Genomic DNA, 19,789 nt, shown 5'->3' with positions numbered 1-19,789 from the left:
AAAAAATCACACTAAGTTCAATTCCCAAGAAAGAAAGGTGGATCACGAGGATCACTTAAGTACCAAGTCTTTCCTAGCCAGAATATCCCTCTATCGTAATTTAATAGCACAATAAATCACTACAATCACATTCACAAAATATGAACAATAAATAGTAAAGAACACCAGAATTTTAACGAGGTTCGGCAAATCTTGCCTACGTCCTCGGGCACTACCAAATATATTTCACTCCAAAATACAAGTGAAACTTTACAAATAGGGAGAGAGAACAATGCCTTAAGTAGAGAATGGCAAATGTGGGATGATGAGAATGAGCAATGGTTGGCTTATTTATAGTTGAGGTTCAAGGGCCACCTTGCAAAGTCCCTATTCACTTAGGGACCAAAAAATTGCTATTATCCCATGCCCAACACTAAATAAATATTTGGTGCCTATAACTTTGATCTTTCCAAGGTATGGGTAGGTATGGGAAAGGTATGGGCAAGGTATGGGCAAGGAATGGGGTATATTCTAATAGTTTCATTTAAATTATCAAAAATCCTACTTTAATTGAATTAGTTCATGTAATTAAATTTGCATTAAAAAGAAAATCCAAATTACTTAGGAGATAACCATCTTCCTAAGATAACTCTTTCGCTTTTTTATTTGTTTCAACCAAACTTGAATATTCTAACAACTTACAACTACTAAATCCAAAGGTAACTATTCTCTTCACTAAGTCTAGTTACCAAAAGACCAAAAGAAGTTCAGTAGATAAACCAGCAGGAAGCAACATATACATCAGATTTCATATAGATGAATTAAACAAATTAAACAAATTAAACTCATCGCCATCTTCTCCTTCATCAATCATACAAAAACATATACATTAGATTTCATATGGATGAATTATATATAGCAAATGAAGAAATTGCCTCAAAACAAATTCGTCTTTCACAAAGTGCATTTGCAAAGATTTCCACTTTTAGTTAAGAAATTTAAAGAAAAAAATAAAAAGAAAAGGAACTATTATTATTGAATGAACATAATTTCTGATTCAATTGGTTCAACCCTTTTGTTCAGTCTGGTATATCAATCGGTTCCATAAATATAACTATTTTCTATAAAAAAATTTCTTGGTAAAATGACCTTTTTGGTCCCTCTCATTTTTGATATTAAGCAAATTGGTCCCTCTAAAAAACCTTAATCCCTGTCAATTTTGAAAATGAACAATTAAGGACAATTAATCATAGCGTTAATTCTTGCAAAATGAGCACCCATGTTACAAAGTTTGTTCATTTTGATCATCCTTGTTAAAATTGCAAACAGAAATCTTACATGGCATTCCAATTAATTTTTTTTTATTTTCCACTTTAGATATTAATATCTACCTCATTATTTTACATTCAAATAATTTATTTTCCTTTGTTTTCAACCTAGCAATTCCTCCAATGTCACCTCATCTAGAACAAAAATAACACACAACTTTGCTTTCTGTGTTCTAAATATCCATCCATTGCAATTAAAACTTTCTTCATTTTTTAGTATTATTTTATTTTACCTTTATACACTTCAAGGAGAATGAGGTGAATATTAATATCCAGCTAGAAAATAACAAAAATTAACTAGAATGGTAGGTAGGATTTTCGTTTGTAATTTTAACAAGAGCAATCAAAATAAACAAACTTCATAATATGAGTGCCCATTTTGTTAACTTTTTTATGCTTAAAATGAAATTTTTTGAAAGTCAAGTGACTACTTATCTAGTTTACCCTATACTGTTTTATATAAATTTCTTAAAAATGAAATTTTTGTGCCTTCCTTTCATGACATTTGTCCTTTTTTTTTCTACATGAGAAGATGATGGTTAAATTTTAACTTTAATCCCTCTACTTTTGTAAGATTATATAAGAAAGGTTAAATTCCAGTTTTGATCTCTATATTTCGCTCAAATTTAAAATTTTATCACTATGCTTTAATTTTGACATAATTTGCTACCTCAATTCTTATAATGTCATTAGTTAGTCTAAATGTTTTATTTTGAGTAAAATGTTTCTCAATTTTTAAGAAATTTTAACACCATTAAAATTTTCTATTAAATTTAGGTCCACTACAATGTCAACTTTTTGTTACATAGATATCAAGTGAGTACTTTTTTTAAAAAAAATTCAAAATGTATGACTCAAAATTTACGGGTAACGAAATTTTGGATCTCTGTTTTCGTAAAACGGAAATAAATATTTACAAAGTTAGTTGTGTGGTTAATTAGGTTTTGAATAGGTGAATTTGTCTAAATTAAGAGGAACTAGGTATAAGGACTAGATTGCAAATAGAGTAAAAGTTGAATTATAGAATAGAGAAAATTTAAGGGACTAAATAAGCAATTAAGTCAAAAGTTGACAAGTGTATGGTGATGGTGGTGACATGTGGATTAATAAAATACATATATTAAGAATAATTACCTATTTACTTATAATTTAAGTAAATAGTATTTTATTGTATTATATTATATATATATATATATATATATATATATTGTTATATTACAATTAAATTAAAACAAACAAAAAAAGAAACAAAAGAAATAAAAAGGAAACAAAGAGTGAAACGAAATAGGAAATAAAGAAAGGAGAAAAGAAAGAAAAGGAAAATTAAGGTTTTAAGGTTCAAAGGTTTAATTGCTAATGTTGTGCCGGATACCACGGCTAAGAAAGGAAAAGACAAAGTTGACGAGGAGTGACTCGGGAATTACGGTTTGTATTTCTATAATCTGAACTTAATAATTAATTGTTGAATTTATTACTTAATATGTATGGTAAGTGGATTGAGGTGAGTAATTGATATTGTGATATTGAATTGAATTGAACTGATTTTATGGGATATGTGATTATTTGAGTTGGAATGAATGTTGTTTGATATTGAAAGGTGAATGAAACCCTATTAACAATGTCGGGCTGAGTCGGATATAGTTGGCATGCCATAGGATTGGAAGAGTTCAAGGATACTTCGACCTCGAGTCGATGAGACACTGGGTGTCAAATTATTACTTCGGATAAATTCGATGATGTACTGGGTGCCAACTTACCTCTGCATGGTCGATGGGACACTGGGTGTCAATCTATTACTTCGAATTATCTGATGAGGCACTGGGTGCCAAACTGGTGTGTTTTGGTTGGATCCCTGTATCTGTCCGAGTCCAAGTTGTGTTAATAGTGGTAAATGGATGAATTGGCAATAAGTTTGAAATTGAATGACATTGTATGTGAATTGGAATGGATAATGAATTGAGTTGTACAAATAAGAAGCATGAATCATGGGATTCATGGAATGGAAATTGACATTGAAAGATGAATGTGAGAATCAAAGTTGAGAAAAGCTATTGAGATAGCTATTGATGATAATTGAATGTGTGATAAATGATTTATATATAAATTGATTATTTGAATGGATTTAGATATTGTATGAATTAAATGTGTATGTTTAATTATTTTTTTATAAGTACTCGGATTATAGAAATACCACTGAATTCATACTCAGTGTACGGTTTGTTTTCCGTGCGCAAGTTAGGATTAAAGTCAGATCATTGAATCAGCATCCAAAGCCGATCCGGAGCTAAAATGTGGTGAAGTATTTTTCTTTTTGTTTATAATAGCATGTACCTAGGATGTTGCAGTTTTCATTTTGGGGAAATGATTGTAAATATGATATAAACTGATATTAGTTACTTATAAACATGAATACATGTGTGTTATGTTGAGGTTATAAAGTGGTATGTTAAAGCTATTGCCAATTTTGGGTTAAATTGGTATGTTTTAAAAATTAGTTTGATTGATGATTATTTTGATTGTTTTGTTAATATGAGTAAGGTATCTATGAATGTTCATTGGTTAGGCATTTAGGTTGTCTATTTGAACAAGTTTAGAGGTGTTTAATCGTGTTTTGAAGTGGTTGAATAAATGGTTTTTGAATTGCTTGATGTTCAAGATTTGCAGGGTTGGTAAACTTGATGTATAAGGCTCATTTTGAGTCCACACGGCCTGGCATACAGGCATGTGACCAGACCCTGTGAGACATACGGCTATCACATAGGCGTGTGGTTCGGCCGTGTGTCCCCTACAACTTAAAATTTTCAAAACAGAATGCCCAGGAATCTTCACACGGGCAGAGACACAAGTGTGTGTCTCAACCGTGTGAGGCACACGACCTAGCACACGAGCGTATGATTTGGCCGTGTGATGCAAGTCAGAGAGTTACACGGGGTAGGACACAGCCTGAAGCACGGGAATGCAATAGGGTCACACGGGCGTGTCCCTTAGTCACACGGGCGTACGTGCCCTGCAACTAGGAAAAATTTTGAAATTTTTGCGAAAATTTTTTTTGAGTTTCTGATTGAGTCCCGGTTTGTTTCTAACACATATTTTGGACCTGAAGGCCTATAAAGGGACAATTTGATTAATTTATGTAGTATATGCAACTTAATTTGTTTAATGCTCGTATTTGATTTGAAAAGTTCGATAATGCTCTGTAACCCTATTCCAACGACAGATAAGGATTAAGGGGTGTTAACACCAGCAAATTTAATGGAAAAACTATAACGGTGATAACAAAGGGACCTAAATTTTTTAATTCGAAAAGTAAAAGAACTAAACTCTTGAAAATAAAAGTATGGAGATTAAATTTAGAAATTTACAAAAAGTATAAGAACTTTGAACTTATTGTAACCTTTTAATTTTTACTCTATAATTTAACAAAAAATAATTAATTAACCCAACTCGAAGATCAAGTAAAAATAATATAATATAACAAATTAAGGAAAATTTAGAATTTGCAGGGAGGAAAGAGATTTCTATAAACTTGCGCTAAAAGGAAAAAAACTTAAGGCAATTTCTTTTTTAAGTAATGAACTATAAAAGTCAAAATGGTACAAGCAAAGGGGATGTAGCTCAAATGGTAGAGCGCTTGCTTTGCATGCAAGAGGTACGGGGATTGATACCCTGCATCTCCACTTTTTGTTGTTTTTTTTTTTCCATAACGAATAATAAACACCTAAATTTTATAATCTTTACTGAAAGGGATGCACCTAATAACTAACTTAAAATCAAATCCCAAATCACGTTTCATAATAACAGAAAATGTAAATAATTTAACTTCCTAAGGAAATAAAAATAATAATCATTAACGAAATAAAAGAAAAAGAAACCAAAGCCGAGACTCTCCCAGTGTCTTGTCTACATCCTAGCCTAATGGATTATTTTTAAAGATGGAAATTTGGGGAGTGAGCTATGGAAACTCAAGGTGAGTCCCTTTACAATAAACCGAATCATACAGTTATTCTATTAAAACATTAAACACACATCATATATAATTACCAAGAATAGAAATTGATTATAAATAACTGGCAATTTCAAATACGGTAATTTAGTATGGCTACTTTAGTCAAGCATTAATAATATTTTCAAACATAGACAATCAACCGAATCAATTCCAAAGTTATTCACGTTGTTCATGAAAGATATATGCACATAAATCATCTCAATCGTTTCATCAAGTAACTCATTCATACATGCATAAATGGTCAAATATGCCATACAAATATCGGTTTAAAAATTGGCTGTCCTATCCCCAGCCACTAGCGGTCCAAAATCGTGAGTTCTCTAGAACTCCCTCCACCATTACACCAATTTTTGTGGACTTAATACTACATTTGGATTTTGGTAATTGTAGATAAAAGTTGTCAGTATAAGGCGTACCTTAATACTCGGCAGTCTCCCTAAAGTATGGTTCTTTCTTTCCGCCAAACCATTTTGTTGCGAAGTATAAGGTGCGGAACACTCATGTACCACACCTTGTTCCTCACAAAATACATTAAATTCATTTAAAAAAATATTCACCACCTCTATCACCACGAAACACTTTGATTTTCTTATTAAACAAATTCTCAACCTCATTTTTAAAATGTTTGAACATATCAAACGCCTCGCCTTTACTTCTCATGAGAAACATATAAATAAATTTAGAGAAGTCATCTATAAAAATGATAAAATATCATTTTCCACCTTTTGTTAGAGTTCCATTTAATTCACAAACATCAGAATGAATTAAATCTAACACTTACGAATTCCTTTCACACTTATTAGGAAACGACTTCTTGGTAATTTTTTATTGAATAAAAATTTCACATTTATCCCCAAAATCATCATTACTTAGACTTATATAACCATTCTTTTGCATACATTGTAAAGTTTTAAAATTTAAATATGTTAAACGCGCATGCCACAAAGGATAAGATTCAACGATATAAGTAGAAGAATTAACTTTATTCATATCAATGCTCAACTTGAACATACCTTCATTACAATATCCTTTTCCTACATATATATCACCCTTAAGAAAGACAAACTTATCAGATTCCAAGATAATCTTGAACCCATTGTTACACAGAATACTTGCGGACACTAAATTCTTTCTTACATCGGTCAAGTTTCACAAACTCTTGGTTCATTACTTTGAATGTAGTGGTAGCTTTCGTTGCCATCTCCAAAATTTGTTCTCTTTGATTGTTGGAAATCTAGAATGGAGAAGATAGATTCGGAAACGATATTGAAATAAACAGTAGACTTCGAGGTGCAGGTGACGCTTTCCAAAGAGAACTATTTGCCCCCACACAAAGTTGCTAGAGGGTTAAGACAAAGGTCCTCCTAGGATACAATAAAGCTTTTGAATTTCCTTTGATTAGCAAAATCAAGGAATTCACTAACTCTTACTTTAATTTCTAAAAGATAGGATTGATTGTAATTGTGATTTGTGAGCACTATAGACCCTCTATTTATATATACTCAATAGACACTATTTTGAAGAGTCACAATCCTTTATGTTTGATTTCCATTAGACATACTTCAAAGAAAAACATGTCTCCTGGAATCAAATGTATCTTTTGAATAAATCAACATTTTCTAATAAGTGCTCATGAATAATTATGAATTTGCAATGTACAATTTCCAACAATTAACACTTTTTTCTTTTTTTCTTTTACCTTTACACACTTCAAGGAGTAAGTTATTTGAATGCATGATGTGGATACCAATATCTAGCTAGAAAATAACAAAAATTAGCTGGAATGTCAAGTAAGCTTTTCGCTTAAAATTTTAACAGGAGCAATAAAAATGAATAAACTTTATAATATGAGTGCCCATTTTGTTAACTTCTTTGTGCCTAAAATGAATTTTTTGAAAGTTAAGTGACTATTTGTCTAGTTTACCCTAGAATATATACTACTATATATAAATTTCTTAAAAATGATTTTTTTTTCCTTCCTTACATGGCACTTGTCCTTTTTTCTTTTTCTTTTTCTTTTTCATTTTTATACATAAGAAGATAATGGCTAAATTTCAATTTTGATCCCTCTACTTTTGTGAGATTATATAAGAAAGGTTAAATTTCAGTTTTGACCTCTATATGTCGCAAATTTAAAATTTATCTCTATGCTTTTAGTTTTGATAAAATTTAACGGAAGATTATAATAGTGTTAATAAATGGACCTAAATTTTTTAATTCAAAAGTAAAGGAATTAAACTCTTGAAAATAAAAGTATAGAGATTAAATTTAAAATTTACAAAAAATATAAAAACTTTAAACTTATTGTAACCTTTTAAAATTTACTCTATAATTTAACAAAAATAAATAATTAACCCAACTTGAAGATATAATGTAACAAATTAAGGAATGTTTAGAATTTGCAGGGAGGAAAGAGATTTCTATAAACTTGCGCCAAAAGGGGAAAACTTGAGGCAATTTTGCTTTTAAGTAATGAATTATAAAAGTGAAAAGGGTACAAGAAGGGGGGATGTAGCTCAGATGGTAGAGCGCTCGCTTAGCATGCGAGAGGTACGGGGATCGATACCCCGCATCTCCAATTTTTGTTTCCTCTAGCTTTTAAAACATGTTTCTATTCCCCATTTGCACTGGTGATGAAATTTTAAAGTGAAATAGATACAGATGGAATCACGTAGCAGAATTCCTATGAAACACACCTGTGCTAAATCAACTGTTTATGACGATCACCGACGCTTTATCAGCTACCCAATTAATGGAATTTTGCTGTTACAAACTCTGTGCTTGCCATAACAGAGTACACCTTTTCTTTGCATTCCATTGTTGGGTCCTGATGGAGATAATAAGTGGATATTTCACCTCACCTTTGCTGGTTTGGTCTTCGACTCTTGAGTTTGCTACTTACATTCATATTCAAATTGTCATTCACTATCATATATATGCCTTGAACAACTTTAAAATTACAACCTGTCAAGTTCCGGTTTTACTTGCTTTTCTCAACAAACATCTTTCTTGTTCATTAAATTGATAGATATGGCTTTGCCAAGCTATGCCTATGAATAAAGAATAAAATAAAATTGATAGAGATCTTCCAGGAATTAAACACTTCCAGGAAAAAATGAACTTTCCTGTAAATTTTTGAGCAATGAGGACCGAGGAGAATAAGTTCGTGGAAGAATACTGGTGACGGAGAGCCAAAGATTAGACAATGACCGGTGACGATGAAGCTAATAGTCGGTGACGGAGAATAGATCATGAGTAGTCTAAAAGTTGAGGATTCTTCGAGATGTTTTCAAAAGGAGAACATGATAGTGGTGAAAGTGTTAGTGGATAAAATAGAGATGATAGGTGATGGTGGACGATTTTGATAATTATCCCATGTTATGCGTTTATAGATTTTGATTATAGATTTTTTTTTGTTACTGCCCATTCGACTTATGTTAAAAGAAATAAAGAAGTAAGGAAAATAAAGGAGGTTAACTTAGCGTAATTGTTTGAATGTGATAATTTAACTTAGCGTCAACCGTTAAACAGAAGTGACCATTAGGGTAGTTTGCCCGTAATCTTTATTACTTTGGAGAATAATACAGAATCGGATGGATCTGGGCTTTGGTGAAGGAGACAAAAGGGTCTGATACGGAGGTAGGCGGAAGTGATAATGGGGCTGAAATGATAAATTCATTAGAGGGAAAACTAGGGCAGGAGAAAGTAAAGAGCGAAGGGTCATCGAAGAAAATGCAAAAAGGAGAGGCTGAGGGTGGTGGAGTTGAATCAAACAAGATTGAACAAGAAAAATCATATTCATATAGCTATCATTTTTTCTTCACAAACATCACAATACCTATCTCTAGTTTACTGCATTCATTTTCGAATTTGGATTGGTTTCAGATGATGGGTTTTATTATTGTGATGTTTGTGAGGCACGGAAGGTACTGATATGAAGCGAACGGGAATGACAAGGACGAGGACTCCACTTCTGGAAATACAGCCACGGCCTGGTGCGTGCTTCTTTATTATCTTTGCGAAATTGTTTTGATATCTTTTTACTGGTGGTTTTATCAATGCTTGGGGGATTTTATCATTAGTGATTAGGGTTGATAGGATTGAATTAGCTGTTTATGTGAGGGGGAGTTCCGGAATTTAGCTTAAATGGTGGCATAATGAAACTGCTATGGAGTTTTATCTTTACATGGATGGATGGATTTAACTCATGATTCCTACTTCTACTGAACTTCTTTCTTTTACTCTTTTATTTCACTTTTAATTACTTCAATAATAAAAATTCATATTTATATGTAGTTGTATAGTTGCAGTATGAAAAGGACTAATTCTATCATAAGTATTCTAACTCTTAACAACTCCTTTTCATTGTTGAATTATGAAAACAATGTACTATATCAATACATACCCTCTATACGTATGTATCTTCTCTTCCATATACGCATCAAATCAGTACTATGGCAACTTCTAAAATCTTGTTGTTACTTCTTTTGATCCAATGCATTGTATTCACTGGCTCTTCTCGTCAGTTGAAGAACACCAACATAAATATCGACAATACATTTAATGTGATTAACTTTGGAGCTATTGGAGATGGACAGAAAGATGATTCTAAGGTTTTCTTTTCATTCTCTCTGCTCTCTGTGCTGCTAATTTTAACAAGACATTGTTTAGGATTGATGTTGCATGCCTACTGATAATATATGCTTGGTCTAATGGTGTGTATGTATTTTAGATGTTTAAGCATGCCTGGGATGCTGCTTGTGATACTTCAGCTCCATCACCAACCTTTCTTGTACCTCAAGGGAAGACGTATCTGCTGCAACCTTTAACTTTCAATGGCAAACATTGCAACTCTAATAACATTACGTTGCAGGTATTTCTTTCTCTAATTTCGATTGTAAATTTATTTACATATATATTTAGTGATAGTGCTAGCAGTGTATAAAACCAAGGATACATAATACGAGGCCTATGTCTTTTGTGTTAGTTAGAAACTGCTTCCTTTACATTTGTTTTGTGAAAACTTTGCATATAAATTGGGGTGCAGATTGATGGGAGAATCATAGCCCCAACCAAACCTTCTGCATGGGACTGTGAAACAAATTGTAACCATTGGATTGGCTTTGAAAATTTCGATGGTCTGCACATTCAAGGATCTGGTACCATCAATGGCCAGGGAGATAAATGGTGGAAACTTTCTTGCAAAGATAACGAAAAGGTAATTGTTTATATTCTATTATAAGCCCATAAGATTTCTACCTATGTATATAATATTTTCTGGTTAAACTTTCTTGTTGGGTTTTTACTGATGTATACATGTTCATTGCTCTTTGAAACAGTCCTGTCAACATCGGAAACCAACGGTATGTGTTCGAATTTCATGTTTTTGCATTTATGAAGATACTAAGTTTTTTGGTATGGCAGAAAAACATTGACATAAATTGTGTATACTGTAATTGTATGAGAATTATGTGGCTTTTGTTTTAGGGTTTTATGATAGGACACTCCAAGAATGTAGATATCAAAGGTTTAACCTTTGAAGACAGTCCACAAATGCACATTGCATTCGAAAGCTCTACTTTGATTCATGCCACTGAACTTACAATCAGAGCTCCGGGACACAGTCCCAACACTGACGGAATTCACATCCAACGTTCCACCAATGTCTCTATAGATAATTCAACCATTCAAACCGGTTTGTTTGTTTGTTTGCTTGTTTTATTTCATTATACATACATCTTTATGTACATTCTAATATCCTATACATATTTGATTATTAATTCAGGTGATGATTGCATATCAATTGGCAATGAATCTAAATACATTAACATTAGTAACATCAAATGCGGTCCAGGTCATGGAATAAGGTACGTACTTTTTCTTTTTTTAATTTGTTTTCATACTTTATTGCAATGATCTGTCTTCTTGCTTCATGAAGTTAAGTCTCTATCTGTTAATATTTGATTGTCATGTGAAGCATTGGGAGCCTTGGAATTATGGGAAAAACTGAGGATGTTGAATTTGTTCATGTAAGAAATGTTACATTCCATGGAACAACTAATGGAGTTAGAATCAAAACTTGGCAGGTATATATCACTACTCTAATTCATTTTTTTTTTAATTATATTAATAAAACTGTTACGTAACTTATAAATTATTGTCGTTGTTGTGTGCTTAGGGAGGACACGGTCATGCGAGGAACATTAAATTTGAAGATATAACTTCCCATTCTTCGACTCGACCTATTATTATCGATCAGTATTATTGCCCTCATAAACAATGCAAGAACCAAGTAGCGATTAATTATTAGATTTCATTTTATATTTGAAACAATGTAGCATTCTTAATTTTAATTACTATATATATATATTGCGACATCACTGTGGAGATTAGCAATATAGCTTATGAAAATATCAACGGGACATCACATAAAAAATAGCAAGGCAGCTTTCATGCAAGGAGTCCATTCCTTGCAAAAATATCACAATGAAAGACATTAACTTGATATACGAGAAGCATAAAGACAAAACGTCATCGTATTGTCTTAATGCTCGTGGCTTGAGAAACGGAAGGGTCCATCAAGTATATCTTGTTTACAACAAGAAGATAATTTTAGGCTTTTTTCTTTTTTAATTAGTTCATAGTATATTGTTTATAACATGATAATTATTTTTAGGTTTTTTAATTAGTAAATAGTATTCTTTAGGTTTAGGTTTAATGAATTATCTATTAAATATCACATTTAATAAAAATTATTATAGACAAAGTTTTCACTAATTTTCCATATTTCAATTACAGACTTTATAATTTCTATTTTTTTTGTAAAAAGCCCTTTTTTAAATTCCTTTCTTATTTTTAAAATTATTTCCAAAATATTTTATTACGTATTAAATAAAATGGAATTATTTTCGATTCGTTTGTGTAGTTATTTTAGTCCAATGTATAGAATAATAAATCATAATTTTTTAATCCATGATTGTTTCTAGAAAATTTTAAACTCCCGAAAGACTTACACTAGAATTGATAAAAAAAAAACTTGTCGAAACTATTTTTTGGAAAAAAACGAGGATCGACTTTATATTTTGAAAAGAAAACGAAAATTGGGAGTCGACACCAATCTTTTTGTTTAGGTGTGATCGGATCACCAAGAAGTTTGGTCATTTTAATAAAACATTTTGGTTTACTAAAAAATGATTTTGGTCTCTGAAATTTGAGAAAACGGGTTTGGGAGTCGGTTACGTGCGAGGAAGGATTAGCAAAATATCTCATTTTAATAAAACATTTTGGTTACGTTCAAATTTAATTAATGTCTTAATGTCGAAAATTGAAAAGATTTAAAATAAATTTTGAGATACGATCCCTTTTTATGAATGTTTGGATAACTTGAAGTGGATATCAAGGTTCTCTTTTTTCCGAAGAAGTAAAATATCTCATCCAACACGTAGGACACGACATTTCAAACCTTCGATACCCAAAATCATCTCATGATTTTCAAAACTCATGCATTGAAATTTTTTAAAAGGATATTCGGTTGTTTGGTCAAACGGTAAATCGAAACCCAGACGTAGGGCATGTTTTCTGGATTCCCAAACGTTGAACATTGCCGTGTTTTAGAATTTAGAAAACATGAGTGAAATTCTAAAGGAATATTCGATTATTTGAACAAACGGAAATTGCAACCCAAAGACGATAGGGCACGATTTCTGAATTTCTAAACTTGAACGTTACCTTCGTTTTAATGAATTTTAAAACACATGTGAAATTCCAAAGGAATATTCGATCATTTTGAACAAACGAGAAATTGCAACCCAAAGACGATAGGGCACGATTCTCAATTTCTAAACATCAAACATCACTTTTGTTTTATAAAGTCAACCCAAAATACATTAATTTGACTTGGAATGAAATAGAATCATGAATTTCGGATCAATAAATTAAAAATTACAATGCGACAATTACGAATAAAAGGCGAAATTACAAACATGGAACAATATATATGGATAAAACACTATACAAATGAGTGACAATAGTATGAAAATAAGTGAACAATTATAGCACACACAATGACAATAATCACTCAACATACATTACTTAAATATTAATAAATAAAGTGAAATGTAATGAATAAAACGAACAATAAAAATAAGCAATAAGACGATTCTAGACGAATAATTTGTAGAAAAAACAAGCTTGAAATAGACACTATGGAAAATAATTTAAAGTAAATGATATCAATTAATTTAAAATCATTAATATACAAGATAACAAAATAATATAAATAGAATAACTTAAAATAATAATTAAAAATGATTTAAAACGCATATAAAAGTTTAGAACAAATAATATCGTAAAAAATAATAATTTAGAATAATTAACATATAGAAGATATGTACAAAAGTTTGATATAAATAACATATGAAATTTTAAAATTAATAGTAGTAGAAATATTTATAATAAATAATAAAAGAATTTAACACGTTATCATATAAAACGATATAACTAAATAACATATAAGAAATTTAAGATAAATAATATATATGTATTGTCGAAACCATTTTTTTGAAAACGGGAAATCGACTTTTGAAAACGAAAAGTTGGGAGTCGCCACCAATCGTTTTTAATAGGGTGTGATTGGATCACCTCAAAATACGGTCGTTTTTAATAAATAAATAAATTTTTCAAAACGACGATTTTGGTCTGTGAAAATAGAAAACCGGTTCGAGTCGGTTATTTACGAAGAAGGATTAGCACCTCGACACGCCCAAAATTGGTACTTGATTGATTATTTAGTGTCTTAACGTTGAAAATTAAAGATTTAGACAGAGTTCAAAACGCGATCCTCCTTTTATTGGATTTTAAAACATTTAGGTAAGTGAAATGTGTATTAAAGACCATCTTACCTCAAGGTAAAACATTACATCCAGTACGTTAGGACACAACATTTTTGACCCTCAATTGTGAGCTTGCCTTTAAAACGTGCGTTTTAGCCTTAAGAGAATATTCGAATATTCAAGATAAACAAAGAAAGCGAAACCCAATACGTTAAGGCACGATTCTTCGAATTCTTTAAATTCTGAACATTGCCTTTATTTTGAAAATTTTTTGAGAGTGAACTGGTAAGAGGATATTCGAATATTCAAGACAAACAAAGAAAGCGAAACCCAGTACGTTAGGGCACGATTCTTCGAATTCTTTAAATACTGAACATTGCCTCGTTTAAAAATTTCAAATGAAATGTAATAAATAAATGAAATGTATTTTTATAAAAAAAAACTTGATAACATAAGGAATAAAACACGTGGCAATAACATCTCATGAATAATCTAAGATAATAAGGAAATGCAAAAGAACAACTTAGAATACATGCAATAACAGCACATCATATATTATAAAAATACCACCATTTATATCCAAGGGTCAATGCATAAGAAACCAATTTTAAAAGAAGTTTCAAATAAATCACCCAAATAAAATATAACAAGTTTTTCTAAAATAAAATAAATAATAGGAAAAAGAAAATTTGGAAATATAACTACATAAACTATAAGAAAATTTTAAAGGGTAATAAATATAAGAATTTAAAAAAATAAATAGGGGGAAATAATATATCAAATAGTAATCTACAAATGAATTTTTAAAATAAATATTATAAAGTAAATAATTTGAATGAAAGCTTGAATTATATCAAAATAAAAATAAGGAAGAAAAAATATGTAGCATAAATGAAATTCCAAAAAAATAATATGTAGAAGATTAAAAGTAAATAATATACAAAGTAATATATACACAGAACGACTTAATATAAATAATACATATAGTAGTAATAATAATATATAAAGGTATTTCATATAAACAAGTACGCACATGGAAAAAAAATAATCACAAAAGTATGAAATCAAGATAATATGTTGAAGCATGATTATTCTAAAAAAACTAAAATTTAATTGAGAGGAAAAAACAGAAATCCAAGGGACAATTTATAAGTAAAATAAATTATTAAAAGAATTTTGGGCTAAAATTAAATGCGTATAAATGTTCGAGGTCTAGAATTGAAAATGCCCCAAATTTTAAAATACTGCACTAAAAGGGGAGGGCCAAATTGAAATAGCGCGCAGGTTACAGGGATAAATTTAAATAATTTAAGAAACTTAACATGGCCCGATTGAAGACTAACGCAAAAGAGGGGCCTGATTGCGCAAATTACTCATTGAAAGGTACAATGCGCGTGGATCCAGGCCAAAAGGTGCACTAATTCCATTCCCCAATGCTGTTTTGTTTCCTTACCCATTGAAACTTATTTGTTTCCTTTTATTTTAACCTTAAAAAAATTTAGAACACCCAAAATTTAAAGCAAAAAACTTTTAAAACACTCAAAATTTAAAGCATTACCCTCCTTATTCATTTTTAAAAATAGAGTGAAAGTCGAATGGCCTAAATTTAAAATTATCGAACAAAGGGTTTCAGAACCACAAATCCGATTTAAAGAGAAATTTATTTCAATATTTTTGCATGAAAATTGATATGATAGGAAAATCGTATGAAAATATTGATACAAAAATTTTACCGATTTAGTAATTAGATAGAAAAGAAATTATTGAAGAAATTGGGTAAAAACAAGGTATCGAGACCTCTATCTCATAAAACCGAGTCAAAAATAATTTTATAAATATTTATGAAATGTTATTAATGTGATATTAAAATTTCGTTAGGAAATTTTAATGTTTGGGTAGTCAATTAAATGAAAAGGACTAAATTGTAATAGGTGTAAAAGTTGCTAGAATGATTAAATAGCTTAAAATTCTAATGAGAAAGGATTTAAAAGGCAATTAGACCCAAAAGTTATTTGGGCTGGACGGCAATGGGTATGAAATCAGCAGAAAAATTGATAAATTAAGGGTAAAATTGGAATATTACAAAATTAACTAAATAAAAGTAGGACTAAATAGGAAATATCTAGATTTTTCTTCAATTCCAGCAGCTAAAAACGCCATAGGAGGGTTCTCTAAGTTTGTATTTCATAATTTTTGCACCAAGTGAGTTAATCCTTGCCTTTTTCTTGTAATTTTTGTGTTTCTAAGACTTTTACAACTAGGTCCTACTATTAAATTCATTAGTTTTTGATTTCATGGATGAAATTGAAAGTCACCATGGTTGAGTGCTGTAAGTTTATGATGAAATAGAATGAAATTAAAGCTTTAATTTGCTTATGAGATGATTTTATTAGGTAATTTCAATAGAAATTGATTTTTAGGACCTAATTGTGAAAATGCTTGGAATTAAAGTCTATTGCTGAAATTCTGATTCCTAAAGGTTGTAAACTAGTTTAAGGTGATAGAATAAAATGTTGATTGAGAAAATCAGCTCAATTGAGAGGCTAATTGAGTAGGGACGAAATTATCATTTATTAAAAGCTTAGGGAAAATGGTAATAAACAGCTTGCACAAAAACAGTTTGGACAGCAGCAGTAGACTAACTTTGAAAAATCACCATAAATTGTATAAATCGAATTAGAAGATGAAAAAAATATGGCATCAAAGTTTATTGAGTCTAGTTTCTCATAAAAGAAATAGTGTAAGCAATGGATTTGTAAATTTTTAGATATAATGAATTTTGTGAGACAAGATCAGAATGAATTTGGGTTCCCCTGTTCTGACTTTGAAAAATCATAAAAATTTGAAGAAAAACAATTATGGGCTTAAATTTATATGTATAGAATCCTTAATGAGTATATTTTTAAGATAAACAAACGAGAACATTATTTGAATTCTGTATGAAGAGATAATTAATTTTTAGTGAAGAAGGGTCAGAACTGTCGACAGCAGAACAGGGGTGAATTTAAAGAATAAACTATACTTATTGGATAAACCAAAAATTCTAAAAATTTTATGGTAAAGAGATATATGAGTCTAGTTTCAGGGAAAATTAACGAATCTTAATTTTGAGTTCCGTAGCTCAAGTTGTAAATAATTTAGTGACTATGACTCAAGTAGACAGCTTTGAATGAACTATAAATAATAGTTGAATTATAGAGAATGTTGCATATGAACATGAAATGTATTAAATTGATAATTAAATTTATTTATTTAGATCCAGAAGATTCAAATGCGAAGCTAGATCGAGGAAAGGAAAAAGTTAGGGATTAGTAGATTTTTATTGTTTACAAACAAGTATCAAGGTAAGTTCGTGTAACTTGAATTATATTCTTAAATGCTTGAGATTGTATGTTATTGATGTGAATATGATTTGAGTGTTCATTGTATGAAAATTAATGAAACATTGATATATTTGATAAAATGGGAAGAAATCCAGGTTGAATGAAAGGAAAATTCGATGGATCTCTGAAAAAGAATTAACGGTAAAAAGGATCTAGCCCGGACGGGTGATCCTATCCTGATATAGCCCTTCCGAAGAATATGTGTAAAATGAATTTAGCCTGACGGGTAATCCAAATTAGGTTCAATTTAGCCTTGGACTGGTAGTTCGATCCAAGCTCATTAGAGTAATTGTCGCTGCGGGATTTAGCTCGATGGTAATCCATTGCAAGGTTGAGGTTCATGGAGTGTGTGCTCTCGAAATGGAAATGTCGCACATGAATATGAATTGACGGACCGGAATTGTACACTAAAAGTGTACCTCTGAAAATCCATAGAAATTCCGATAAATTCAACGGGATAAATATGGAAAATAATAAGGGAATGAAAATCATGGTATTGATGAGTACATCAATCATGGTATATATTATTGGTACATGGAAATTATTGTGCTAACTTGAATGTTGAGTTTGTGCATATTAGGGTAATAATACATTGAATGGATATATGGATGTTTATTGTATTGTATTGAAAATATTAGGTAAGTATAATTCTTGTTACATGAGCTTACCAAGCACGAAGTGCTTACCCCGTTTCCTTTTTCCCTGTTTTGTAGTGTTAAGAGCTCGGAGGTCGATTTGGTCGGAGACACATTACAATCATCAACCTCGTGGATTTCGGTATATAAAGAAACTTTATTTTGGAAATCAATGGCATGTATAAGCTAACAAAGTAAATGTTAACGTGAAATGAATGTAAAGTTAGCCATTAGTATGGTTAACAAACCTGGATTTAGATATGTGATGATGTTATCTTATAAATATGCATGAATTTATCTTGAAAATATGTTGAATTGATTTGGTTGATTTGGATTGGTCTCGATTTAATATTGCAGGGAACGTTAGATATTTATAAAGGGGCTATATTGAATATAAAAAAAAAATTTAATTCGTAAACTTCGGTAATGCCTCGTACCCTATTCCGGCAATGAATACGGGTAGGGGTATTACAAAAGCTCTCTACACGAACGCCAAATTCGGCAAGAAAGAAGGCCACTGTTATAGCCATGGACGAAATCCCCTGCCCGAATCTTCACATTTCCCAAGCATTCGAGTTCTAAATCACTAAGACCGAGGTAAAACCTTCTCTTTAATTCTTGTTTCAAATTTATTTGCATAAAACCCAATAAATAAATAAGAAAGAAAAAAATAAACGTAAATATAAAGAAAAACAAAAGACCCAAAGAAGAAGTAAAGTAACCTTTAGAACTTTGAGTTTGATTTTTTTATTGATTCCTCTTTTGTGTGTATTTTCTATTTTCTCCAAAAAAAGATCCCTTTTTACATTGTTTTTGAAGGCTTTTATAACCTTTTTTTTACAATTAATTTTCGTATTTGTAGGTTCGATTAAGCACGTCTCTGATGTGGGCTAGTAGTGGAGCGTACGGCTCGGTGGAGGCGAGCGACGTGCGGTGGTGGTGCGCTGGGCGTGGGCACAAGCAACAGCTTGCCTAAAGGTTTTCCTTTTGCTGGAAAAAGAAATTAAGTTATTGGGCTAAAAATTTGGGCTAGGGTTTAGTCTATTTTTTGTATTTTGGGCTTAAAACTAGTCTGTTTGGTTCTTTGGTTTGGGGATTGTATTTTGGGTTTTAACAGGTTTTGGGCCGGGCAAAAAATTAGGTCCAACAGTTGCCCCTCTTTGCTCATTATCGTGTAACAAGAATAGAGCAAAGACTTAGAAGGGCCAATTTTGCCAGGTCCTGTCAGATCTTGGCTTATTGGTATAACCTTATCGCAACCCACTGCATCCTATTGCTTCCAAATGCCTCATAGTCATTTCATGAAGATATGATTTGTTGAAACTTTATCTGCTCCGCTCTTGCTCTGCTAAGCTAAGACCTGTAATTTTAGCCTGTTACCCTACTGCTTAGGGGATTAAGGCGAGTCTTCGACCTGCTCCACCACTGCTCGGAGAGCCAGGATCTATAAATTTTAGCCTGTTACCCTACTGCTTAGGGGATTAAGGCGAGTCTTCGACCTGCTCCACCACTGCTCGGAGAGCCAGGATCTGTAAATTTTAGCCTGTTACCCTACTGCTTAGGGGATTAAGGCGAGTCTTCGACCTGCTCCACCACTGCTCGGAGAGCCAGGATCTGTAAATTTTAG

At 31.3% G+C, this 19,789-nt stretch overlaps 1 protein-coding gene and 1 non-coding gene across 2 annotated transcripts; both read left to right on the top strand.

The window, feature by feature from the left end:
• Positions 1 to 7,818: 7,818 nt before the first annotated feature.
• On the top strand, positions 7,819 to 7,891 carry TRNAA-AGC (transfer RNA alanine (anticodon AGC)). Its single transcript has one exon. It is a non-coding gene; the product is annotated as a tRNA-Ala (tRNA).
• Positions 7,892 to 8,564: 673 nt separating this feature from the next.
• Positions 8,565 to 19,138, top strand: LOC108455162 (probable polygalacturonase At1g80170). Its single transcript, XM_053018562.1, has 12 exons — positions 8,565 to 8,632; positions 8,901 to 9,067; positions 9,199 to 9,239; positions 9,840 to 9,926; positions 10,046 to 10,186; positions 10,361 to 10,531; positions 10,653 to 10,676; positions 10,801 to 11,008; positions 11,099 to 11,180; positions 11,291 to 11,399; positions 11,761 to 11,895; positions 19,025 to 19,138. Exons 1-12 carry the CDS (start codon positions 8,565 to 8,567, stop codon positions 19,136 to 19,138), a joined length of 1,347 nt encoding a protein of 448 aa, XP_052874522.1.
• Positions 19,139 to 19,789: the final 651 nt, after the last annotated feature.

This window comes from Gossypium arboreum, chromosome 9 (assembly GCF_025698485.1).
Source record: "Gossypium arboreum isolate Shixiya-1 chromosome 9, ASM2569848v2, whole genome shotgun sequence".
NCBI lineage: Eukaryota > Viridiplantae > Streptophyta > Magnoliopsida > Malvales > Malvaceae > Gossypium > Gossypium arboreum.
Note: the sequence above shows the minus strand (reverse complement) of the source record. Positions and strands in the feature narration are given on the sequence as shown.

Excerpts from the sequence above, each read along its gene's own strand:
- LOC108455162 (XM_053018562.1), top strand. The coding sequence starts at position 8,565 with ATGAGTAGTCTAAAAGTTGAGGATTCTTCGAGATGTTTTCAAAAGGAG. Across the intron at positions 9,240-9,839 it reads ATGTTTGTGAGGCACGGAAG|TTGAAGAACACCAACATAAA; the intron begins GTACTGATATGA and ends TCTTCTCGTCAG. Across the intron at positions 10,187-10,360 it reads CTAATAACATTACGTTGCAG|ATTGATGGGAGAATCATAGC; the intron begins GTATTTCTTTCT and ends ATTGGGGTGCAG.